At 46.2% G+C, this 26,318-nt stretch overlaps 1 protein-coding gene across 1 annotated transcript in view; it reads left to right on the top strand.

Annotated features, from left to right (window-relative positions):
* CAMTA1 (calmodulin binding transcription activator 1) overlaps window positions 1–26,318 on the top strand; it is a 239,814-nt gene that overhangs the window by 109,177 nt on the left and 104,319 nt on the right. The window contains exon 6 of the mRNA XM_056508365.1: window positions 18,131–18,202. Coding sequence (XP_056364340.1) covers window positions 18,131–18,202 — 72 coding nt within the window. The remainder of the gene's footprint in view (window positions 1–18,130; window positions 18,203–26,318) is intronic.

The raw sequence follows: 26,318 nt of genomic DNA, 5'->3' as shown, positions 1-26,318 counted from the left end.
TCCAATTACTTTAAGGTTTTAGGTAAAAAGTGACCGATTACTTAAAAGAGATAAAGACCAATTAGAACTCTGAAAGATAACGCGTGGGTCTACAGGGGGGTGAACATTTCTCTAGCATGAGTCATCCTAGGGAAGGATTTCTTATCTAGGGGAGAAGATTCCAAGGGGGCCCTGAAGGGGTATTTGAATCATCCACAGTGGGGGATTCCAGGCAGCAGGGCATAAATACAGATCTTGTTGGCCATCGAGCATCCTGATGGTTCCTGATGTAATGGCCACTTAATTGGTTAATCCTAATATAGAAGATTCATGCTGCTATCTCCTTCCACGTCTTTTTCATCTCAGTGTCATCTTGGAGACAGCAGAAATGGCTCTTGCATGGATGAGAGCCATGGAGAAGGTGGTGACGATGGCAGAGCCTTGAAGGCGTCAGTGTTTGGCATTTGTTTGAGTCAGTGGTTCAGGTGATGCAGCTCTTTCTGCATCTCTTTTACTGCCTGCACGTACGTGGCAGAGAGCTTAATAACCCTCCAGCGAACAGGCTGACCTTCTTAAAGGAGATAAATCCACAGGCATTGAGAGATTTTTCCAGAACCATATTTATAAACCATCTGCTTGTATGTATGATCCCTTTCCCCTTCAGGGGAATATGAAGACTGTGAGACCCCATTTCCAGCTGAAAGGGGGCAAAGACTGAGGTGTGGGAAGCATAGTGGGCTGCAGAGATGGCCTCTTGCCAGCAGCCTTGCATTGACCCTGCCTGCCCATCCCGTGTTTATGAACTACTAAATGTTAAGGTAAATACAATACTGATTTCATAAACAGGTGTAATGGACCAGGTAGCAGATTTTTATGTACTTTGGGCCTAATTCATTAACATTTTGCCTGTATAGGCATATCGTTATCTTTATGTGGCTCCTCTGGTTGGCCATATGGGTTTGTTGGCTGCATAGTATTTTTCATCAAGGATACAGCAAACTTGCCATCTGGGTGATGTTTGCCCCACTACTTGAAATAGTTTGGGCTTTTTTTAAAAATATGGATGTGAGAAGTCTCTGTTATCCAGGATTTTACCATGGGCTGTGCACACTTTGCCCCCCTCAGTGTTGATGCCCAGAAGAGCACAGGGTGTGAGGAGCTGGCTGGGGGCCAGTGAACAACCTCTCCATGCTGGGTACAGTCACCTCTGTCCTGTTCTGTGCTCAGCTCTGCAGATACTGGGGGGGTGGCTGGGGAGCTCATAGGAAAAAAAAATGGTTTCTTTGCAAACATAGTTAATATTCAAATAATACAGGTGTATTTTATTGCACTGCTCCTAAATTGGTGCATTCCATAAAGTTGATTTGTGGATGCAGAGATGACGGCAACTGAACTGCAGGAGCCATTGGTGTGGGGGGGATGTACTGGAGTATTGCTCAGCTCTGGAGCTGGGATGATGCTCCTTCTGCTGGTGAATTGGAAGTTGTTTCCCAGGAAGGGAAGGCTGTGCCTGCTCTTGGTGACAGGACACTGACCAGTGTGGTCAGGGAGCCTGGTGAGCATCACAGCTCTGATCAGTGTGGCTCTTCTTGCCTCACTGGTAGGAAAAGAGGGAATGCACAATACTGCATTACTAAGCAGCATCTGGAAAGTTGCCCTTAGGCCTTGCATTCCTGTTTGTAACCTTTATAAAAACATTATTTCCTATTGCTACTGGGTTTTATAATGTCAATATCCTAAGCTGTGCCTCCCAGTGTTGCAGTGTGCCTTCTCTATCCCCTGGAGCACATCTGCTTTCTAAGCGGGCTTTCAAAAATAGTTTAAAAAAAAAAAAGAAATTCATGGTAGACTTCGTTGTTGCCAGGAAAAGAAATTTTTACCACAGTCTAGAGCAAAATGCGCAACAGATCTGTAACTGAAGTTCACCTTCAGCATTCCAGGTAGTTCTGGCTCTGACAGAAAGCCATTGTGGGGGATCATTATCTGCAGAGATTCCTCTCCATTGCAGTGCTGGTTGAGGCAGTGATGTGAGGTGCTGTGGGGCAGCCAGCTGGACCACTGCTCCAGCTCTTGTGCTGCTCCTGTCTCCAGACCTTCCCTCCTCCTCAGGAAACATGAGCTCCCTACTACTCATTTTTTCAGATTTTATCCCACCTAATGCTTCACTGTCACCTGGCTTTTCCTCTATGAAGTGCACAATTAAGCAGCTGCATTTAGATTATGGGAGTGATTGGCCCATAACATGTGTAGCCCGAATGTGCAGTTCCTGCTCAGCACTGTACCCTCAGTAAATGCAATCTTTTGGATCTGCAGTTGTTCCTACAGTGCTACTGGCAGGGATGGGATTCACTGGAGTTGTTCTGGAATTTAGGGAAACCAATACAAATCATATATAACACTCTTAGCTGGAATACCAAGTCCTCACATCTTACATTTTGACATGTCTATTATGTATATGCAAATTTAGTCTTTTCTGCAGAATTTCCTTGGAGATAAACGTTTTATTAGTTAAGGAAGAGGACACAATACGTTAATGGAAGATAATGAACACGTGGCTTGTGACTGGGAATACAGCAATGAGAAAGAGAGAGATTAGCTTTTACATCACTTTTATTCTTGGAGGTGTGTTCTAATTTCCCTCTGCTCAGCCTGGGGATGTCCTGTTTGCAGGCCAGGTAAGGCCATGCTCAGTTAAATTTCCTGTGTTTACTAACATTTTGCACACTGGAGGAACTTTCCAGCTAAAATTGATATCTCATGAGTCGATTTAGAGTGGCTTGCACACACTGTTGAATGTTATTTGGAGTTCCTTAACTCAGACAGCGTGTTCTAATGGCTCTTATGGCATGTGCAATCCTTTGGGTGCTTCAGAGAAGCAGTGGGGCCATGAGCAAGGTGGCACTGTGTCATTTACAGCTCTATATACAATGGAGGAGGGCAGTGTTCAGGGGACATTGGTGCAGAGCAGAACAGAAAACGACAGGTCGGATCAGGAAAATGGGCTGTTTTATGAGCAGAAATAAAAAGCTTGTTTAATCTGGCAAAACCAGGGCTGGGAAAGTGATGCAGTTGTTCCATCTACAAATGTCAAAGAAATAAAGTGGGGAGGTGAAAATCATGTAAAATGAGGGCTGGCATTGGCACAGGAACGACCAGAGCAAGAGTGGCCTCGGGTAAATGCACATTCAAGACTGTTCCTGCTTCTGTTGAGTCTGAGGCTCTGTCCAAGCCTTCTCACAGGAGTCAGGTGCCAGCTGCAGGGCTCATGAGGACAGAAGCAGGCAGGAGCCCAGCACAGAGGATGTCCATGGTGTTCACATGTGGGACTGCTGGGTTTGGTGCTCAGGAGTTGTTGGTGCTGCTGGGCAGGAGGGTCCTTTTTCTTCTTACTGTATTTCTTTTTTTTTCTCCTCTTCAGAATATAATTAGATTTTTGTTATGTGTTAAGATGGGCTGAAATGTTATTTGAGGTTAAGCCTTGTGGCAGAGTCATTACAGGACCCTCAAAAAGCCCCACCCCATTCTAAAGTAGCACATTTTGTACTCATGGGACTCCAAACACCACCACGCTGTGCAAATACCTGTCTGCATTATTCTCCAAACAGCTCCATTTCACATGCTGCTACTGTCACCATGATGAATCGTTTCACATACAGCTTTGGGATGATGACTTCTAAATTTAGGGCTTGGCTTCATGGAGCCTCCCTCCCTGGCTGTGGGTATATGACAAAGAGCAGTTGTGCTCATGGGTGCCAGCAGCAGAGTTGGGTGGCTGGCACTGCTGTGTGCTCGTCCCCCTTACACAGCTGAGCTTTGGCTTGTGTTTAAATAAACACTGCAGTTGTATAAACAGGGATAACCCATACTTCACTGGCAAGACCAATCGTGCAAAGTCAGCACCTTCTGTCACTGAAAATGCCTTTTTTTGTATGTTAAAAGAGGATGACAAGGATGATCACAGTGAAACACACAACCTGCAGAAAAAAGTGCTTTCCTAAAGCTGCCTGTGCCATTGTGCAAGCACAGGTCTTTGGGGCTTGGAAAGTTTTAGTGGCCTGAGGACCCTTCAAGTACTTTGTTTCCTTGCACCATTTTTTGTATGTCTTAAAGTTACCCGAGGGGAGCTTTACATTTCAAACTGGGTTTGTGCCATTGGCAGTAATAGTAATGGAATTAATAATTATGTTTTTGTAGAATTAATAATCACATTTTAATAGAATTTTCATTTGCAAAGTGTGTTACGGCTGGTCTGTAATTAATTGCATACCTGTAGTGGCACTGAGCTGTATCAGAGATGCCACAGCAAGATCATTGGGGGAGTGCATCCGTTTTTTGGGGCTGTGTTTCCCTCTCACTCACTGGAGCAACCAGTTTGGTGCAGAATTCACTTAACATCTTCCCAGTTGCTCATGCTCTTGCTGCTTTTCTGCTTAACCAGTTTTCCCCTTCATTCTGTGTATATATCCACTAATTCAGTGTCTGGGTGATGCTAAGGGTGGTTCGCCTCATCTCCTTAGTTTATTTTTTGAACTGCACTCATAGATGTATTTACTGACAAGATAGACAGCAAAGTTACCAGGCTTCAGCGGAGTGCACCTTCATTTACTTTAGGTAGAACCTGAAGAAGATTGTTTCAGTGGCAGAAAATAAGGCCTGTGGTCCACCAAAGGTCAGGTGGACCATGGCATGTGCTGAGCCTGGAGTCTGCAGCAGCTCCCCTGACACTGCTGCCCCATGCAGCACAAGCACAGACCAGAGATCTCTTCCCCCCCCAGGATTTGGCTGTTATCTCCTCTATAGTCACAAAACAGTTTAAATATTTCGTAAGAAGTCTGTCCACTTAGAATAAAGTAATTGATACAAGCAATTTCAGTCCCCTTTAATATAACAGATCTCAAGTGTGAAACCTCTGTACTTAATGATCAGCATAAAATAAAAGTCTTTTTTTAATGTAAGTTCTCAGTTAATTTTACAGTTCGGTTGAAGTGAAAATATCATTAAACAGGGCAGCATTAAACTTTATACTTACTGGGCCTCCCCTCCTCTGCAAGGGAGAGGTGAGTTGTGTCTTGACAGTCACGGTCAGATCCAGCTTAGCCCGGGTCCGTCTCTGTCTTTTCCTTGACATCATTAGTGATACACCTTTTTATAACAAACTAAACTTGCAAGCAAACTCTGACATAAAGCAACGATATTTTCATATTACACAGCACACGCTGGCATGGTGAGGCATCCTTCATATTAAACAGATAATGGCAAATTTGTGAGGAGTGCACACTGAATTTAAACACCAGAACGGTTTGAAGGTCACCTTTGCTCACTGTACATTCAGCTGTCCTGTTGATTTCAGTTCTGAGCTGGCAAAAGCCCTGGGTGCTGGTCGGCAGAGGAGGAGGAGGAGGAGGATGAGGGTGAGGATAAGGATGAGGATGAGGATGAGGATGAGGGAGCTGCCGGGAGGAAGCACCCGCAGCGCCTCAGCACAGGTTCAGCCCGCCTGCAAGGAGCTTTGAAGGGTACGGGAGTGCGCAGCTTTGTGCTGCTGACAAAGGACAGGGGATGTGGTTTCGGCTTCTCCTCCCACTGCCTCCCGTCCTTCCATTAAGTGCGGCTTTGATTGATTCTGTAGTGAGCCAGGCAGGAGCGGGCTCCCTTCCCCGAGGCAAGGCTCGTAAACTGACACGTTTACTCTTTAAACCCAAACCAGGCTCTGAGCTAGGCTGTATCAAAATGCAGCATTGCCACCGATGAGCCCGGAGAAATAAGGGCAGAATAGCATTTTTTTCAATTTAAAAGAGGGTTAATGCTGGAAAAGAGAATAAAATGAGGAGAGAGACTGTTGTTTCCTTGAACTGCAGGAGACACAGTTGTTAGAGAAAGAAACGTGAAACATTCTCTGATAATTTGGGGAAATATAGAGGTTCTGGGAGTCAGAAAGTCCAGCTTCAGGAAGGTGGGCACACTCAATCCTCTTTCCAGAGCCATCATCCCTGAGCTCTCCTAGTGACCATGGGCTCCTGTCAGGAGCAGGTTTCCTCTGCAGCATTGTCTTTGTGTTAGGTTCAGACTCCTTATCCAATTTAATTAAGCATCCCTTTGAGATTTGTGTGTGGCAGAGAAAAGTTCTGTCAAAAAGGAGCCTCCCAGTCCTAAGGTTAAACTTTCAACCAGAAGTAGCATTTGCTGTTGGTGGATTTGGAGGGACTGAAGATTTTTAAATGTGTTTGTCTGTGCTCCTGTTGTGGAACTTCAAGCCTTTTGGCTCTGGGGGTTTGTGACCGTTGGGATTCTTGGGCAATTCCCTCCTCTGAGCTGCCCTTCAGCACATGGGTAGGGCCCAGTCAGTGTTTTGGGATAGCCTGAGTCGTTTCTCTGCTGAATTTGCAGTGTAGTGGGACATGGTGGTGACAGAGCTGCTTATGGTGCCTGGGAGAACAGCCCTGTCCTTCTCCCTTGCTGCTCTCACCTTAACGAGCCGATGTCTTCATTAGCCGCCCTGCTGGTAATCTGCTGCTGCTGAAGATTAATAAGGAAAATATTTTCTAAACATTTCTGCCTGCGTTTTCATTAATCTGTGCTTGGAAAATTAATCTTGTGGAGTGACCTGCAAAAGGTGTTAATTGCCATTTCAGAGGAGGATTTATCAAAAGTTTGAGGAGGTGCTGTAGCAGCTGCACAGCAGTGGCAGGAGTTCCAGAGGGATTGTCCCTGTCCTTCAGACCCTGGAGCTTAATGCAAGTGAAACCAGTTGTTTTTAAAAGCTCTTTGGGGCAAAGTGTAGCCTTGGCTCTGGTGAGGGCGAAGTTCCTACCCTTTCAGGTTCAGCGTGGAATTAGAGAAGAAGGAACAGGTGGATAATTTAATTAATGTCCATTCTTAATACTGTATCATTATGTTTGAAGACTGCTCAGATGAGGAAGTTTTGTAGGTTTTGAGTTTTTTTGCAGCTACCAATTATGAAATTTGGCATGAAAATGAAGCTGTGTGTTACATGAGTGGCTTCAGTGTGATGATGATTTATTGTCCACTTTTCCTTATGAAAGCCACTTGGTAAATTCCTTGTGATTTGTAAACCTACAGGCAGCGTATTGGATAGAGATGATGGATTGTGTGGCCGAGGGAACAGATTTCTGCCTGCCCGTGGGACTCATTTCTAATGACAGTTTTGTGATGTCAGTGGGAGGTTGGGAAGCAAGCAGCCCAGAATTTTCTGTTTTCTTCTGCTTTTCCGTGAATCTTGAACTTGGTTTCAGTTACAAGAGAAAGTCTTGCTATTCAGTTTTGTGCTGCAGCCAGTGCTCAGTCTCAGTGAAGCATTTTCTCTTGGAAGTGAACAAACACACGAGTGTCTGTCTGCACCTTTCTCCCAAATGCTAAAAATTTCTGCTTACAAAAATGTAACAAACACTGTTTAAATTGGCACGTGTCACTGTGAATCTTCTTGTGATTCATCAGCTCTGTGAACCCCTAGACACTGTGAGTTGCCCCTGAGTGCACTGATCTCCTCTTGAGCTAGATTCAGCCAGTGAACATTTTAGAAAGTGTTTCAAGTTTCCATATATGAGTCCAGGTTTGGTAAGAGGGGACTCCTTTCAAAGGATTGGCATTTCACCATTTCAGTCTTGAAAATAGATGAAATAGTCATTTCATGTTCAAATGACATTTCAGTTCTTGCTCAGCACCATTCTCCAGCAGTTCTCTTTTCTGAGCCAGCTGTGTCCTCTGCAGAAGGACAGAGGATTTCCAGGGTGCTGTTTTCTGCAGGAGCAGGGGACAGGGCTCAGAGCCACCCCAGACACACCCCTGCTGCTTTGAGGTAAAACCATCTTTTCTGTTGACATCAGCAAAGCTGCATGTTGTACGCACAGTCAAGGAAAATATTGTTTGGGTTGAGCAAAATGCTGCTCTGCCATTGCCAGTGAAACACCTGAATCCAGGAGGATGGAGAGAACAGATCTAACAACATTAAGTGTGGAATTCTCTCTTATGAGTCTCATGATCTTTTCCAATCGCTGTCAGCCTTGAAGGAATGTTATGAATGCTCTAATTGGTTGTGATGGGGAAGACAGAAGATTCCCTCTGCATGAGAAGAGGTGATGTACTAAAAATGATTCAGCGTTCTGTTTTGTCATATAGCTCATCAGCGCTGTCTTGCTTTTATTGAGAAAATATGCAGAAAGCACTTTAGAAGCAAAACTGTTGAACCTGCCAGCTAATCACTTGACTTTCATTTGTCAATGCTGTGTGACTGCCAGGTCCCCTTCTCTGTGCACTGTCCCCAGAGGCTGTGGGATGGTGGGACCCTGCAGCTGGAGGAGGCTGTGCTGGAACCAGGCACTGCCCTGTTCCACCATCACTCTCCCTGCAGCGAGGCTTGGGTGACCTCCAGTGATGCATTTGTGGGAGACTTTTCAACCCATGAGCTGCTAAAGAACCTTCAATTCCACTCATCCTTTGTGAGCATTTTCAGCTTCTTAGCTAAAGAGTACAAAAGGTTGGAGGGGGATGTGTGAGGTCCCATTAAGAATCATTTGTGTGAAGCCTTGCATCTAATTAATCAGCAAGGTCCCCCAGATGTTATTAGATGCTGGTGACAAGTCAGTTAAAGCGAAAGCAAATCCCTCTGGGTCAGTTTGTGTGCAGGAGACGTGGCAGGTGATGTCCTGAGGAGCTGCACCTTTGCAGTGGTGTCTGGGCACTGTGATTGCAGCTGGGGAGTGCAGGAGCAGGTTCAGGGTCTTGGCACAGTGAACTCGAGGGTCTTGGGGCCAGGTGCTGGCTGGTGTTCTGTCCATGGCAGGACTCCAGGTGTCTCTTGGAGAACAGTCCACTCAGAGGAGTGCAGCGACAGCTCTTGGCAGGGCAGCCCTGTAGCCTTTCTGCTCCAGGTGGAGTGGTCCACGATGCCACTGCCTCCTAGTCCCATTCCTGAAAGAATACAAATAACTTGTTGGCTCTGTGTAGATGGATCCTCTTTGGACAGCTGTACTTTGAATGCTAGTGATAGAAATCACTGTTATTTTGCAAGAAGAAAATTTGCTCTTAGCTTGCCATCTCTGCTTCTACCCTCCAGAATGTCTCAGGGCATATGGGAGATATTTACTTCTGTGTTTAGAGTTCTATTTTCCTTCCTCAGCTGTCCAAGTGGCATAACTGTTAAATAGCCCTGAAGGGCTCTTCAGAAGGTGAAGTCCCAGTGATAATGTCACTTCAGGTAAATCCCAGTGATGATGTCACCTCAGGTAGGCACCAGGAAGGGCTCTCAGTTTCAGCAACTGTTCCTATGGAGAGTATCCCCATCTTGTGTATCTTGCCATAGCAGACCACTTCCAATGTTCATTATCTGTCATGAAAATGAGCTTTCCTTTCTCTGATAAAAAATTAATGCAAGTAAAACATTGACCTTTTCACTGCTTATTGAACGTCAGAAACACTCAGCTGTTTGCTGGTGGTGAACTTCAGTAAATTTTGGTGTACTAACCTTGAGAAATTAATGCTTTTCTGTTTGGGTTTTTGGGACAGGAATGAAATATTGATAAGTTGGTTGTAAGCAGTATAAGCTTAGTATTTCTACAACAACATTCTTAAATGCCTGCTTACTGTAGCTCCTGACATTGCTCTTGAGCAATAGTGAGGCTGTAAGGATTTTAAATCAGAATGGAAAGATTTAGTATTGCCATACATAATAATTTGTTTTAGGTTGTGAAAATGCTTTTTAATAAAGGGATTCTCTGGAAGGAGGTTTGAAAGTCAGGTCGTTCTGAGTTTTCTATTCACTTGGATTCAATTTTCAGTATTCAAGAACTACTGAAAACCTTAAATGGCTTTCTGAAGTGGGAAGGGAAGCTTCCCATATCAGCTTCCACTGGAAGCTCCATGTCCAGAGCACCCAGCCACTCCACAGCCCTGTGCTCTCTGCTCAGGCTGTGCAGAGCTGCAGTGGAACCGTGGCTCCTTTGCAAAGAGCCTGAAGTCAGGGATGGACCTGTGTTGGTCATTGAGTCACTCACTGCAGCACCTACTGCTCTTCATTGTAAGCAAGTGGAGTAAAGAGAACAGGACCCAGAACCTGAGCCCTTTGCAGTGTGGGATGTCTGCAGATAGCTCTAGGGCTGATTCTGCCCAAGGGAGGTTGCCAAAAAAAGATCTCAGCAAAGGCTTCTTGTCCATTCCAGCACAAAATTAATCCAAGATAAAACTGCATGTATAATTAATAGCTCCCAAAAGTTCTCTTAGATATTTATATATTTCCTATGAGTTGGATTTGTTAGACTTGTCCTTATCTGCCCATGTCAGACAGACAGTGAACATGTCAGACAAACATCCCTTGTGCCGTGGTGCTCATGCCCTGCACACCCTGGGATTGTTCCAGATGTGGCTTGTTTCTATTGTGTGTCTGCAAAAATACTATCTCAGCCTGCATTTCCCCAGGGCACTGTCACATTTTTTGGTTCCCCCATGCTGTGATTTTTTTTTTTTTTTTCTTTCCCAAAAAATGAGAATCAGGCAGATCATAACCAGATTTCCCACTTAGGTGCAGCCTGCCCATGATGGCCGTGGTGGAGGCAGCTGGGCTGGAGATGCGGTGCTGCTCTTGTCACAGTCTTTACTATCTTAGTCAAGTTTCCACCAAGACCAGCTCAGTAATCCTTCTTTTGTGCAAAGTTTCCCCAGATATAAAGGTGTTTTGATGTTAGCCTGTCTTCTTTAGCCTCTGCCTGATCTGTTCAGTCTCAGTCCTCCAGCAGCTGAGGCAACTAGCACAGACATTAATGGTTCATACAGCTGTGTATTTGATTTTCCATTGATGTTGTAGGAGACATGATTAAAGCCTTCAAGTAAAGTTGCAGCTAAATCCTTGTTACAGCCCACCCCATTATTTTTTTTGTTCTCCTATTAGGATTTTAGGCATTTCTTTGACATTTTTATTGCCAGATTAGGAGGAAAATGCTTGACTTGTTCGCAGTGTTCTCATTATATTGTCTTTCTAACATTTCTAAAAGAGAATAAATATAAAATACTTGTGTGTATTGTGTCATATTTCAGTATGACATTAATATGCTCCTCGATTTCCCAGCTCACAGTTCTCACCATTGGTGACAGTCAGGAAGCTCTTGCAGGGGGATGGTGTGGGGTGGCACAGGCTGAGGAGACTCTGGGGGTTGATGGTGTGTAGGGACCCAGGTTATGCCTGTCCTGTAGGTTGGTTGTATCCCACTGGAGAGCCACCTGGGCAGTGCTGGTTTAGAACACAGGCCTGTGGAGTCAGAGCAGTCTCTTGTACCACTTTTCCTGCTAATTGCTCACTCACATCAGGGATGCTGGGAATGCTCTTCCCTTACCCTAAAGTATGGGAGCCTGGCTCTCACATGGAGCATTTGTCACCCAGATGTGCCCTCAGTGATCCCTGGCACACAGGTGTCATCAGATGGTCTGCAGAGCTCGTGCTGCCCTGTTTGTACCCAGGTCCAAATGGGTCACCTGCCTCCAAGTCTGAGTTTAGGTAGTGGAGGTGAATGTGGGAATCCTTCCTAGTGAGAATTCCCATATCCTGCACACCTGGTTGAGCACAGCCTACTTGTAGCTGTGTTACAGGGTTTTTTTTGGGTTTATCATGTTATTCACAGTATCTGCAAGAGCAGCTTCAGGCAGTCCTCACACTGTGTGGCCTCTGTCCTACAAATCAGTGATTTCTGCTCAGCCTTGCTCCTGTCCCTCACCTGAAATACCTCCCAGGTCTCCAGAAAACCCTGGAGATTATTCTGGAGTAGCCAGGACCCTGCAAGGGGTTTTATGACTGACAGTTTTTGGGTTCAGTTTGAGCAGCATGGGTATCAGAGAATAAGGTGAGTGGTATGAAGCCTTCTGTGTCAGATCAAGAGGTGGGTTGAAAAGGATATTTCATTACTAATTGGCCATGACTGCTGGCCCTAAGGAAATTTTGAGCTCTTGGAAAGCTCATAATCCCGTCAAGGATCCAGTGCACATTCCTAGCTTGAGCTGTTCTGGAAGTAAAGTGATGATGTTTTCCTCCTACATCTCACAACTTTGCCCTTATCCAGGCAGCATCCCTCCAGTATGCTTTTCACCCAGGCCAGGGTGATTAAGCACTTAAATTGATTAATCAAATTTCTTGTGATGAGAACTACTGTCATTCATTAATCTGAATGGGATTATAAATAAGAGCTGGCAGAAAAGGGAGACAAACATGTTGACAGATAGACCTGCTGCTTTGAATACAAATCACACCACTGCATCTGGAGGGTCTAAGCTTCGGGATAGAGCTTCCCTAAAGGTAAAATTAGACTGAGATTAAAGTATCCCCGTATTAATAAAGAAATATGCATTTATGAAGAGGCAGGCACTGCAGTGGGGGTGTAGGGATGCATACCAATGATCCTGCAGTGGGCCAGCAGTGGGTGTTGCTGCCTGTGGAAGCATCAGTCCCCACGTACGCCGATTTCTGTCGCTAAGCCAGTGTCATTAGAGGATTCATTTGTAGCAATGAGAAATGTAAAATCTTGCAAAGACTTCAGAACCCCACAAAGGGAAAACAGAGTTTGAAAAAGAACCCATTAAACATTTAAATATTTCATTAAATATTGAACATTTCAAAAATTGCTTTCTAACGAGTCCCGAGGTAAACAGAACAATATTTGTTAACAAAAGCCACAAGAAGTGACGAGATCCTGCAATGCACAGGCTGTGTAACCTCTCCTCCCTTGATCAGCCATCACATGAGAGCCCTGGGCTCAAGTCCAGGAACTATTATCTGGGTATGGCTGCCAGTGGCATCAAGGGCATATGGGGGGGGTTTGAAATGTGTCAGGAAAAGAACTGACAGGATTAAACCTGAAATCCCTGCACCAGGCTGAACGCCTGCACAGTGGGCAGTGCCCAGGGCAGCACAGCCCTGTGATGCCACAGCTGAAAAGCAAAGGGTCAGGTTCTCTGGGTTTTGCAGCTGCCTAGAAATGTTAGGAATGTTTTTGGGATCTGCTGTCAGTAGCAGGCACTCCTTGCCCAACCTGGCAAACTGTAAGCAATTGCTTAAATTCTGTTGACATCGATAAAAGGCAAACCTTGCCAGCAGCATGGCTCAGCCCGGGCTGAGATCTGAACACGTGGTTTTGTGCTTTGCTGAATCAAAGTTGCTATTTATGAACGTCAGAGGAAAATCCAAACCTGTCTCGTATCTGTGTTTCTCCAAGATGATGAGTGAGAATACACGGTTAGCAGTGTTTTGGTTTTGATTTGCAGCAATAATGGGAAATTTTGGATCCATTCCTATATTATGACACTCCTGAAGTCAAAATAAGAGCTCTGGCGGCAGCCTTCTGGCCCTGGGATTCCCCAGGGTTCAGACATGGTTTCCCCTCCCTGTTTACTGCTTTAGAAAGCTGAACTGGGGCCAACGTGCACAGGGAAATGTTGAGAATCTGGTGTCGCCTCCCTGTCTGCTCAGCGTGGCTGTGCCTCTCTGTGCCTTACCAGAGTTGTCACAAGCCCCCATCATTCCCCCCCGGCTGCTGCAGGAGGACAGGGAAGATTGATGGCACGTGGCTCCCTGCGTGGTGCTGGCATCGAGTCAGGGGTTTATAGCAGCACATTGGCTTTTCTCGCTGAATCCTGATTAATGGAGTGGGCGGGAGCCGCCGCTGTCTCCCAGCTCCCGCAGCTGACAGGGGCGAGCCTCATCTGACGTTTAAATGCATTTGCAATGTGACTGTGGGTTCAGCATCCCTGTCCTGAAGGAGGGATCATCTGTTGTACGATAGCCCAATCTCAGGAGATGCTCACTTCAGGTCTGTTTGAGAAGAGAGGTGACACACAAAATTTGAGGGGTTTCCCCAGTGCTTGCTGATTCAGTGGCCAATAAGCCCTGATTTCAGCTGCCTCACTTTTCTAGCAGGGCTCTGCCCTCTCAGAAGGTCAGCAGAGATTTTCGTGGGTACTGGCTACAAAAGCAGATGGACAACTGCTCCTACATATAAAACAAATGTATCACTACAAGTAGCTGACAAATTCCTCTGGTCATGATTTCTATGAAATCCAGAGGAATTGGTTTCAGGAAGATTGGGTGGTGTTTCTGCTGGGATATGGAAATGTTGGTGAAAAGAATGGACTAGCAGTGGTACGTGTAAGAACAGATTATGGAGATGTCTGTGATAAAATCACAGAATGATTCTGTATATTATGATAGGGATGGGAGAGTAGGGTTTGTCATTGCATTTTGACTGTATCACCAAAACACAGGTTGCTGCATTGAAGGATGCTCATTGAGCACTTACAGGCTGCTTTTCCAGTTTCCCTTCCATGCTTGTGAATCCATATGTGCTGCTGCACAGCTGCTGCTCCTTCCCAGTGTGTTACAGCAGGCAAGGGTGAGAGCAGAGTGTGGGTGGGCTCAGAAACAGCCACTGCTCCAGGAGACCTGTACCCTGTCATCAGGATGATGGGAGGAATGCAGCCAGTGCCTCTCCTGGCTTTCCATGGAGGGTTGATCCATGGCAGCAGTGCTGCTGCTGCCAGCAGCGTGCTGCTCCCTCATGGAAATTGGTGAGGAAGCTCTGAAATGTTCAGTAATTACAGAGGGAGATCCAACAGCACAGGGATGTACCAGAGAGCCCATCAGCTGCTGGGCTGAGCACGTGTTATCCAATACCCCCGTGGAGCCAGGAGCACTGGGCACTGTCCTTTTCCCACAGTAATGTGCACAGATCCTTCTCCTGGTGTCCAGAGGCTGCTGGGGTGTTGAAAGCTGAAGCCTTGCCACCAGAAAAGTACTCAAGTATATTTTAATAATGTACAGCCACAGGTCTTACGTGATTTGTTCTCTAAAGATTGATTTAGCTTCTTATTAAGGGAATTGGGAATTCAGCGTGAAAATCTGAACAAAATCTAGGCGATTTTTAGAGTTTTTTAAATATCCACTAGTGTAACTCACCAGGGAGAAGAATTTCAAAGCCTGTCCAACCCTATCTTGAATTTTTGATTCTCCTGCTTTCTTGTTTCCATTCCCAAGGTATGCTTGTTAAGGAAGAATACCTCAGCATTATTGTATTATTTTTAAATAAGCCACAATCACTTTAAGGAGCTCAGGATAAAAAGAAAATCCACTAATAATTTGATTTTATATTCCCCCCCCTGCTTCCAGTTTTCGAAAGTTTGGTAATGCCAAGTGTGCACTGCATACAAATGGCAGGGTGGGCAGCTGTAATTGCACACTCTCCCCTGCTGCCCAGAGAAAGCCTTTTCTTTTTAATTACCCCTGAAATTGTGAAGGGATGAGCTGCAGCAGAGCTGGCAGGGTCAGTGTGGGGGCTGCACAGGAGGTGCCTGTAGTTGGTTCCTGGGGCAGGTGCAGGGGTCTCATCACAGGGAGCTGCACAGGAGGGATCCCCCATGGTGGCAGGGCACAGTCTGTGCTCAGGGCATCCTTGGCCACATGCACAGGGTCATCTCCAGGGACCAGGACACACTCCCTGATAGGTGATGGGACCACAGGACCATCTCCATGGGCACCCAGCAGTGGGTCACAGCATCCCCATGGCTGGGTCACAGCATCCCCACATGCCCTGGGTGTCCCTCTGCTCAGGGCTCCTGTGGGGTCAGGCTGATTCCAGCCCCCACCGTGCTCTCCACAGCAGTCAATGAGCTGCTGAGGTGGCATTTCTCCTCAGACTGCTCAGAAATGCCTTTTCTCTTCTCCTGGAGATTTTGTAAACTTAAAAGAGAATCATGAAAAAAAATGTTCTCCTCCGTCCAGCCCATTAATTCAGCCTGCTCAGGACAGAATTAACCTTGGCAAGCCTTGCAGAGGAGAGAGTCTTTCTAACCTTAAAAATCTGCTGATTAAAGCTGGTTTCAGGAATTCGATTTCACTTAATGCATTGGCTGAGCGCCCAGCCTGGCATTAACATCTCCACAGACACACAGGCCTCTGCAGCTTTTACCTTCCCACTAAAAAATAATTAAAAAAAATAAAAGAAAACACAGCTAATGAAACCCCCCTTGCCTATTTTGAGTGAGAATTCATTTTAAAGACTGCTTTAGCTAAAGGTATTACTCCTGCCCTGGTTACCTGTCTGCTCTGGCCAGGCAGGATGGTAATTCCACTCTCCTCATTAACTGCAGGGAGGTGTTGAGCTGGCCAATGCTTGGCAGCCCTGGGCCAAAGGCAGGGGTCAGCAGATCCAGGTGTAGGGACACCCTACACCCACCTCCCCACAACCCCCCTGTGCTGAGCCATCTGGCTGCAGATTTTGTGTCATCCACAGTGCTTAACCCATTAATCTTGAAAATCCTCCAAAACAGTGACACACAGATTTCCTAAGTTGCTATTTATATCCTCAACTTTTTCTTATGCCTTTTAATCCAGAAATTAATGTAGTTTTTATTGCTGTCATCACTCATTTTGCCTGCACTGCACATGCTGGGCTTCTAGGGTCTGTTTCCCCCCTGCAGCGTTTCTCTGCCACTGTGGTACCTCTCAGTGCCCGTGGGGACAGTCCCTGCTGTCTCTCTGAGGCCAGGAGCTTGCTCAGTGTGTGGGTTCTCCTTCATCCCAGCTGCCCAAGTTGGACATCCAGTCTCAAAACATCCATCCAGAGTCAGATTCCCATGTCCTGCTGCCATGGGGAAAAAAAAAGAAAACAATTTAAGAAATTCTTTTTGTGTTCTGTGTGCTTTTTGGATTCTGTGAGCTGTTAGAATTTTTTTAATGATTTGCTGAAATGTTGAGAACCAGTTTCATGGAGGTGGGAGGCTTTTGTGTGATTCATTATTGACAGCTCTAGAATTATCCACAAGACAGCTCTGGAGAGGGAGGGCAGCACTCCTGCCTGTTGTGCACCACGAGCTGCACAGAGCCCAGTGCTGGGCTTACTTTTAATCAGGGCAAAGTTTCGATCGACTCCACAGCAAATTGGGGTGGGAAGCAAGTCAGGGGGTGCTGGAATAGATTAATACATATATCTCACAAGGTGCTATGAATGTCCCTGGCTGCAGTGGAGGCTGTTCCAGCAGCTCCAGACCAGCTTTCCCACCCTCAGTGGGGAGCAGGTTGGGCTGGGAGATGCTGGACCTCACAAGCTGCTTTCTGGAGTGGGGGGATCAGCTCTGAGTCAGCAGAACTGAGCACTGCAGACCTTTCCATGCAGCCCCCAGTGCCATGTGCCAGGAGTCACTGTCAGGGCAGCTGTTCCCCAGCCCTCAGGAGGGATTTAAATGTTAAGCTTTTCTTTGGATTATTTTCTGCAGGGCTTTTTTCCTCCTCTGTTTTTCCTCCCCGCATTTCAGTGTGTAGAATCTACCCTTGACACATTTTAAAAACATTATTAATCTTTGTCATTTGCGTTTTAAAAATAACTCGGTGATAGCAGCCAGTCCTTAAATCCTGTTTAATTCAGGCTGACCTTGTGAGCAGTGATCCTGGGGAGGGGGGACTGCTGCAGCCTCCAGCAGCACGGGCACCCCTCTGCGCTCGGGATCTTTGCAGTTAAAACCACTTTTGTGTGTTTGGGTTGGCACTGGGCTTGGTTTCCAACCAAAAAAAGTTCTAATATACTGGAAATGTGGCGTTTTTTCCTGCAGAAAAAATTCCTTGGCCTTGCTGATTTCAGTTAATCAGAGAAGCAGGATTCATTTTAAAAAAAAAAAGGAGGAAAAGAAACAAACTGTATTTTGGCATTTTGCTGTCTAAAATATCTGACAGCAATTTTTTCACTTTACAAACACAAAGTTTTCAGTTGAAATACCCAGGAGATAAACCATGGAAAAAGAGATTAACATGTTCTATTTGCTAAAAAATAAAACTACGATGAAGCAAAGATTTGAAGGCAGCCCCCAGACCAGCCCTGTCTGTGTTGTGGTGCTGAGCACCACGGGAGCCCCTGTGGGCTCTGGCCACTCCAGGGTGGCCTCTCTTGGGCAAGAGGGGCTGTTAGGGAGGGGGTTCTGTGACCTTTAGCAATGCTTGCAGTGCTCACTCTGGGGTTCCACGATGCTGTGTTTTGTGTCACCAGCCTCAGACCAAGGGCAGAGCAATGTCCTCCATTCGTGGGTCACGCGCTGCTGCCCCATCCCCTGCCCATCTCGGGATGCTTCCTCCACTAACCTGACTCTGCTTTCTCTCTTTTTGTGTCCCCAGTGCCTGTATGGCTGCTATGTCCATTCCTCCATCATCCCCACGTTTCACAGAAGGTGCTACTGGCTTCTGCAGGTAGGATGACAATGAGTTCTCTCTCTGGGGTTGCCTGCTCGAGCTGCTGCAGCCATGTTCAGCTGCTGCCGGGAGGGTCAGCGTCCTGTGTTTCACTGTCTGGGGGATTTTGTTTGTCTGAAAGGAAAATAGGTCTTCCTAGTTGTATGTCTCTGTTTGGAGGGATTATGTATTTTCTCTAGCAATACAGAGCTGATGCCAGCTCATATCTTCTCTAAACATGGAGCTGGCTCAAGTGAGACCTTCTGGAGTTTTCTGGTTGTGTGGTTCCATCCTGAAGCAAGGCAGGAGCCAGAGAAGCAAATGCTGCACAGGCATACCATGGTGTGGGACTGATTCAGCCCTGGGCTGTGCTTGACTTTGAAAAGAACCCTAGGGCTGTGTTTGAGTTTGGGGTGAGCCTTGAAGCTGGCCCTGCGGTAGATCTGCTTTCCTCCAGTGAGATGTTTAGTCTCCAGGGAGCATTTTGAAGTCACTCAATGATTTTTCTTCGGGCTGTTGTGGGAACAGCAAAGTCCCAGGAGGAGTCAAGCCAAATTTTCCTCTTACTTACACAGGGTTTGGGCAGCTCCCCTGGGTCTGTGGGGGTGTGTGAAGGATCTCATGTGGTTTGCCTGGGGGGTGTTTGCTGACCCCACCTTTGAGGAGCTGTTCACATTCTTGACTGGTTACCATGGTGTACAAAGTGGAAGCAATTTGTTTTCTTTCATTATGAAATGGCACTTGACACATACTGTAAAAATATTGTTTTAAAGATTGAACTCCCATGGTCCTGAAAACAAACAAGTCTGAGGAAAGTGACATCTGTTTCTAGAAGCAAATGGAAAATAATTCCCGTTTCTCCCTGGTTTTCACTTCCATATTAAAAAAAAACCAACAGTGCTGCTGTCAGTGGGGCAGGACAGACCCCTCACAACCCACAGATGGTGCCCACACCACGGATATAATCAAAGAAAACATTAATCAGATGTCACCCTCCTCTGTGATACCTGTGTGTTCCCAGCTCCATTTGCATCTGTGGCATATAAATGCTGTGTGCAAGGAAAGAGGAGATAAGAGGAGATGCTTGGCTGCAATGGTGGGAGCAGCACTGCAGCAGAGCAGAATTGTGGCTCCTCTGAAAACACAGTGTGACTGCATTGATCCTGTTCTCTAATGGGCTGCCCAGGCTGTGCTTGTTCTCCTCAAGAGCTCCTGGCCCCACAGGCCACCTCTTTTCTCTTCATTTTTGAGCTCTGTATTACTTTTTCTCGTTGTGGTGTGCTCCCTAGAAGTGCTGCTGGCCCTGGCTGTGGCACTTAGCCAGCATCTCCCTGATGGGTTGCACTGCAGCACTGTAGGATCTCTGAGCTGTTCCCCAGGGTCTGGCTCCTTCACGTTCATAGGGTGTGCATCAATGTTTAGTCATTTTCTTTGCTCTGGTAATCACTTTTTGTCAAGAGGATGGGAAGTACAGTTCTTAGAAGCCTATTTATAAAATGTGCTGCAGGATGTCTCACTGTGGCTGTGGTAGACTGGTATTCCTCAACAAGGACACGCTGTGCCTTTGCTGTGGGAGGGAGAGGGGTCTGTGATTCATGGCAGCATCTCCCAGGCATAAACGGGCATCCTTCAGTCACGAGCTCAAGGTTATGCAGCTGGCAGAAAGGAGCTGGCCAAGAATAGATGACGCTTTTCCATCGTCTGCACGGTGTTTGTGTTCAGCTCTCCATGGTGAATTCAGGAGCAGGGACACCAGAGAGACAGAAGGTGCGTTGTGCATCTCCTTCAGGAGCTTTCACTTCAACAGCCCTGGTAAATGAGTTTGGTATTCAAAAATAGGTATAGCCAGGGGCAATGTGTGACATTAACCTCCAGCAATATGTCTGACTTTATAGTTCACAGAGGCACATGGGTGACATTCCCTTTTTTGGGGAGACATTCAGCACTTTCCTGGGACATGCAGTGAGTCTCTCTGGTCAAAAGGGAGTAAATACAATTAGTCTGTGATGCCATCTGTGTTTTATGGGATGATCTTCCTCCAAATCCTATTGTCAGGTTAGATATCGATTAAAAATCCCCACACAATTGTTCTTGATCTTTTCTGCCTCTCATTTTTAGCATAAAGGCCAGGACTCAAGCCAGCCATAGGGACTCACAGCCTTTCCCATGCATTTATATGGCGCCGTAGCCATCAATTTTATGGTGATGTCTGATTTCTTACTTAAACAACTTTGTGTTGTCATTTATGATTGACATGATGTGCCTGCTCCCTGCAGACTGGTTGAGAAATGAGAGCCAATCATCTGGAGCTGTATGATGCAGTTTTCTGGGTCTCTGCTAGAAGTTCTCAGACTGTCAGCAGAGACTGTGGTGCTGGCAGCTGTGGCTCCACTTCCTCTCTCTTCTGAAGGGGTTTCACTGTTTTGATGTATTTCAAGCTTTCTTGATAACAGATTGTAAGTGCTGCCTTAGCCTAAAGACCCTTGCCCAGACCTGGGCACTGGCAGGCTCTTGCATGGATTCTCTTTTGGACACTCAGTCTTGGGCCTGAATGAAGAAAGCATGCCCGAGGTGGTGGTTTCCTGCATTTGGTTCTCATATTTTTCTTTTGATTATCTGATCTATAGAAATATGAGATCATGCTCTGAGTGGCACAGGCAGAGAAGAAGATGGGGGTGACAACACCAGTGGCCTCTTCACTGGTTACTGGGGAAGACACCTCAGTAGAACTTCAGTTTTTATTGGTTTACATTATCTGTTCACTTCTGAGAAGATGCAGAGCCCTGGCCATCCACAGTTCACTGAGCATGGAGCAGAGCTGCTGAAACCCTTTTTGAGATGTGGTAATAGCATGGTCCCACCCTCCTGCAGAGGCTTTGGTGCAGCTGTGACTCTGGTTTGTCACTGGCAGGACTCAGGCTGCCCCTGTTAGACTTTCAGCATAGTACCAGATTTTGTGTCAATGGAAAAAGAAGAAAACTCCCTGTTTGTACTCGTGCTGACTAATGGAAGGAAAATGTGGATTCTCAGACACAGACAATTTTCAAACATTGGCACAGCTGAGCAGAGAAATGGAGTGTTCCCTTCTGTGTGTTGGAAATTGGCACCTCAGGAACTGAAAATTAATCTGGCTGCCAGGCTTCTGGGCGAGCTGCTGCTTGCCAGGGTTACAGAGGCAGGCTTTGCCTTCACCCATGGGCTGTGATGGGCCCCTGGCTTCCTCCTGCTCCTGTGCTGCACAGCTGGAGGTGCTGAGCTCATTGGATGCTCATCCTGTTCCACCTGTAGCAGCTGCTGATGTCTCCTTTAGTGCTTCAGGTGCTATGGGGATGGGAGGGAATACATATTTTAAAAGTATTGCCCTTTTTCTTAATTAAGAAGTATGTAAACTGTGCTATAGGATCATGCTAAAAACTTGTAAATTTAGACCTCTTGGCCTGTCGAGCAAATTAAGGCTAACAAGCCTTGGAGAGAGGTGTGTTGTCAGAGAGCTGTTTCACATTGCACATGCGTTAGCTGCTCGCTGAATAATTCAGAATTGGTGCAGAGCAGTGTCAGTGGCACTGTTCTGGCAGGTGAGCCAAGGAAGCAGAGTGGGATGCAGGCTGAGCTAGGCAGGCACAGGGACACACCAGAACTCCACAGAGCCCTGTTGTAAATCCAGTGTTTGCAGTAATTGCTGAAATGTGATAATCCAGTTCGTTGGGAGCCTGGGGGAAAACTGCATTTCATCTTTATTGTTCTCACAGGATGCTCCCAGCAGCCATGGCAGTCATGGAATACTTTTCTGTAGGGTTGGAAAGGTCAGGGACATCAGCAGTCATGCCAGATGTAATATCCAGGCAGGATGTCAGTCACGGAAGGAGCAAGTGGGAGATGCTGAGGGGACACTGGTGGTGGGCAGTATTTGGGTAGTGGTCTTTAATTACTGTTCCTGTTGTTCTGTGTGCACCAGCTGTGCCTGGCAGAGTGTGTGTAAGCACTGGTACAATGTCGAAGGTTTTTTGCAATATTCTGTCTTTACTCTGTTTCTTCCTGAATTCTTCCCTCTGATACACTTGAATATTCAGCAGTTTGTTACTATGAATGTCTGCACTGATGCTTAATGCCCCCTGAGTGTGTTCCCTTCCTAAAATGCATTTTGTCTGAAAGCTGTGTACAGAAAGTATTGAGACCTAAAAATAATTTTAAATGTTTTACATGACATCTGTCACTGTCCTGCATACATCTAGTGTTTTTTTAAATATTTTTTTGCCTTGGTTTTCCATTATGCCCTAAAAAAGAGGAAGCCCTTTCCATTTCATTTTGGTAGCACCCCATCAGAGTAGCATTTCCCTCTCTGATCACTTGAGCTGTGCTGTGTCAGCAGCATCTTGCATGTCCCTGGCTGGAGCTGACAGACAGCTTGAGGATTTGGGGCTTTTTCAAGATAAATTGGAAGCATTACAATCTCATAAAATTTATCAAGACTTTTGCGTAGTAATGGGTTTTTATTTTTCATTTGGGTGAAATAAAAGTGGCTGGGCAATAAAGCACAGAGGATGCTGTGCTGCACATGGGCACTTAGCTGGGTCCTCTGTGTTCGGGGTAGGGTGTGAGCGAGGCCTCGGCACAACGAGCCTGTGCATTGCTGCTAACAGGATTATAAACTGTTGCTGCTATGGTGGCACATTTTCCCAAAGTGTATTTTAGCCTGTGTGATGAAATTAAGTGGTGTAGAAATACAGCAGAGCATGGTGTGTGGTACCAAACCACCACCAGTGTGGCTGCACGTCCCAAGCACGCTCGGGATACAGTTGTGCAGCAGCTGTGCTTTACCTGCCTTGGTTCCTGTTCTCAGTGTCCTTACATGCATGTGGAGCTGTGCTGGAGAGGACACTGTGTGTGGGGAGGCCAAACAGCAGCTTCAGGAGAGCAGAATTGTCTCCTGTGTTGACTTAGCTGTGAGCTGCAGCAGCAGAGGTGCTTTTGGTACCAGCCATTGGCAGGATGCAGCAATCAGTCCACTTGGCTTCATGATGCACAGGCATTTTCAGAGGATGAGGAAGTTGTGGATACCCTTTTCATGCTTCCTTAATATGTCTTTGACTTGATCTCTCTGAAGGATGTGCTCTTCTTTCCCTCCTTTCATCTTCTCACCTGCTCTTCTGAAGGCACTGTGCTCGTTGCTGCTGTTGTGCAATAACTGGAACAGCCATGTCTCAAGACTTCCCATCATGTTTTTCAGGATTCATTAAAGATCTGTAATAGTCATGGAATTGGTGGAGCTGTGCAAAATCTATTGCTTAGTCCAACTGAAATTCCAAGGGTTCTGTGAACTCTGTTGTAATCATTGTCCAGTTTCATTATTTTGATTTTTCTTTTTTTCTTTTTTTTTTTTTTTTTTTTTTTTTGCCTAACATACTGACTCCTGAAAGTGAATTTTGGAGAAACTGTGTAAGAGAAGCAAAGGGTCCTGTGCATCATACTCCCAGCCATGCTATGGATTGTCACAGAGAGCACAGCTTGTGTGCTGCTGGTTGTTGGGACAGACGCCTGCATTTGCAGCAAGATGGCAAAAATAAATGAAGTTGTTGCTTCCGTTAAAAACATCTTCCATGAGAGAAATCTACAGTATATAACACTGAGCTGTGGCTTGGGCTGGACTGTGCCCATATCTGCCTGGACCCCTATGAACCAGAGACTGCAGGGTGGGTGAAGTGGGGCTGCAAGAGCAGCAGTGAACCCTCTGCTGATGTTCCAGTGAAGGGGAGGCAAAGAGGATTACAAATGAACTGGTGTGTCAAAGGCTGGAAACATTTTAGCAGGAGTGCTTTATCTTTTGTAATGTTTTTATAAATTATTTATTAACACACTTGCTGCATTTTCCTGAGAAATTGGGTGGAAGAGCAGAATGTATAGACGGCAGACTATATTCCAGAAGAAAGACGCCTGTGATTAAAAAACAATTTCCAGCCCTTTCAAACACATAACTTTATTTTAGACAAGCAGGCTTCTATTTTTGTACTGCTCTCCACCATTTTAAAGAAAATCCCGGATCTGTTCCCTAGATATATGAGGAGACTGACGTTAATGCGAGCAAACTAAAAAGCAGTCAGAGTGCTTTAGTTGTTGCTTAAATAATCTGTTGTCATTTATAGAAGAGATGCATTTCCCAAACTGCTGGGGGATGTGCCTGGGCTGCTGATCGAGAGAAGTTCTGGCAGGGGCGACAGAGGAAAGGCCAAAACATGTCCAACTCCCACAGAAAGGGAGAGTAGGTTTTGTGCTCTCAGCTCTTGGTGGAAATGATGCCCCATTTGCCCTGGATGCTTGACCCAGGGAAGAGGAGGCATTGGCTCTGTCCCTCCCTGGGGGCTGCAGCCCTGTCATGCACCATGGCACAGTTGGGGGCAGGCACAGAGTGGCTTCTTGTGCCTCATCCAGCATCTCAGTGTGAACAGGAGCCCCTGCCTTACCTGAAATGAGTGCTGCCCCTGTGGCTGCAAAGAGACCCCAGAGCAGGGGGGAGTTGGGGGCACCTGAGGACTCTGTGGGAAGCTGCTGTCAGTGGGGAACATCAGCATCTCAGTAGGGACACCAAGAACTGACACAACTGGAAGCTGGATTACTTTTGCTTCAGCGCCCACCCCTGTGTTCTCCCAGGAAGACCCCACAGAGTGAGGCTGGCATCCCTGTGATCTGCTCTGCTTCAGGCCAGTGATGCTGTCACCGAGACATCCTCGCAGCAGGGATTGCAGCCATGCAGCAGCACAGCTCAGCTGGAAATGAAATCAAACCACAGGCTCCAAGACACTTATTAATATGCTCTGTATACTGAGGATTAGGCTTTTGGTGACGCTTAAATTGAATTCTAATGCTATTTTGAAATATATAATATGCTGAATTTACTTCACCTCAGGTTTGAGTTAATGGTTTATTAAATTATGGACCTTGCAGTAGCAAAGCTGTTTCCTGGTGTAGGACACCAAGCCTTGCAGGAGCAATGCAGCAATTCTGCTGAGCTCATCCACATCCTCCCTGGTCAATTATTAGGTCTGCAGGTGTCAGTGAATGTATTATCCCATTGGCTGGAGTTTCACCCTAACTGGAGAGTTATAATTGGGGCTTGAGGTGGGAATTCTGTAGTGAAGCAAATTACAGTTTGAGTTTAGAGATCCGGAGTTTGTTCTGGCATGGGCAGCAGAGGACTTGGAGCAGATGCTGCCAAGGCTGAAGTCTCTCTTTCTAATGTGGGATATTTTTTCCTTTAATACACAGTGTTTTGGCCTGCAGTGAGTTACCCTTGTATTTTATCTGTTATGGAACACTTCTGTAAGTGTTTTGGATAAATCACTTCCCAGGTGCCTGAAGGTTTGAATGCTCTTCCTTCTAACCTCTGCTTTTGTAAGTGTCTTGCTTATTACCCAGGTTGCTTTTATTCTCAAAATAATCTTTCATTTCTGAAGGAGTCTCTACTCCCTTTCTATCAGCCGACTGACTCAGCTGTCACTGATGTCTGCGCTGCCCTGGGTTAATGAAGCTGTGATGCCTCTTGTGTCTGGCACTGCCTCAGAGGTGTGAAGTGAAGACTCTCCATCCCTGTCACTTCCCACAGCTGCCACCTGCATCCTGCCACCTGATCCCACCTGGGATGCGTCACTGCATCCCTCTCTGCACAGCCATGGTGATATCTTGGGCCAGAGCAGCGGGTGGCAGAGCGGCTCTTAGACCCATGAATGTGTACATGGTGCAGTACCCTTAGTGAAGGGCAGTAAAGATTGTTAAAAGGACCCCCAAGTTCATGGTCTGCACACTCCAAGGCTGTGGAAATGGTGTGTAGGGACCACAGCCTTAGTCCTGTGTCAGATCACACAATAGTCTTGGCATGAAGGGGCAAAAGCCAGAGGAGAAGGACCAACCTAAATGGCTTTTGCTTCTGAGCAGGCGGTGTTCCTAAGGGGATAATTTTCTGTGTCAAGGAAAAAGTGCACAATTTTTATCACCATACTTTTTTTTCCATTAAACATCAGCTTTGCCTCTGTTCCTCATACTGCTGTGGGGCATTTATTGTACAACTGTCTGCTGGCTCACACTGCTTACTGGCCATGGGCAGCACAGAAGGCATGACAGAGTGAAATAGAGGTTGAAGTTT

The sequence above is a fragment of the Oenanthe melanoleuca genome, chromosome 21 (assembly GCF_029582105.1).
Source record: "Oenanthe melanoleuca isolate GR-GAL-2019-014 chromosome 21, OMel1.0, whole genome shotgun sequence".
Lineage (NCBI taxonomy): Eukaryota > Metazoa > Chordata > Aves > Passeriformes > Muscicapidae > Oenanthe > Oenanthe melanoleuca.
The sequence above is the reverse complement of the archived record's forward strand: the minus strand, read 5'-3'. Positions and strand labels throughout refer to the sequence as shown.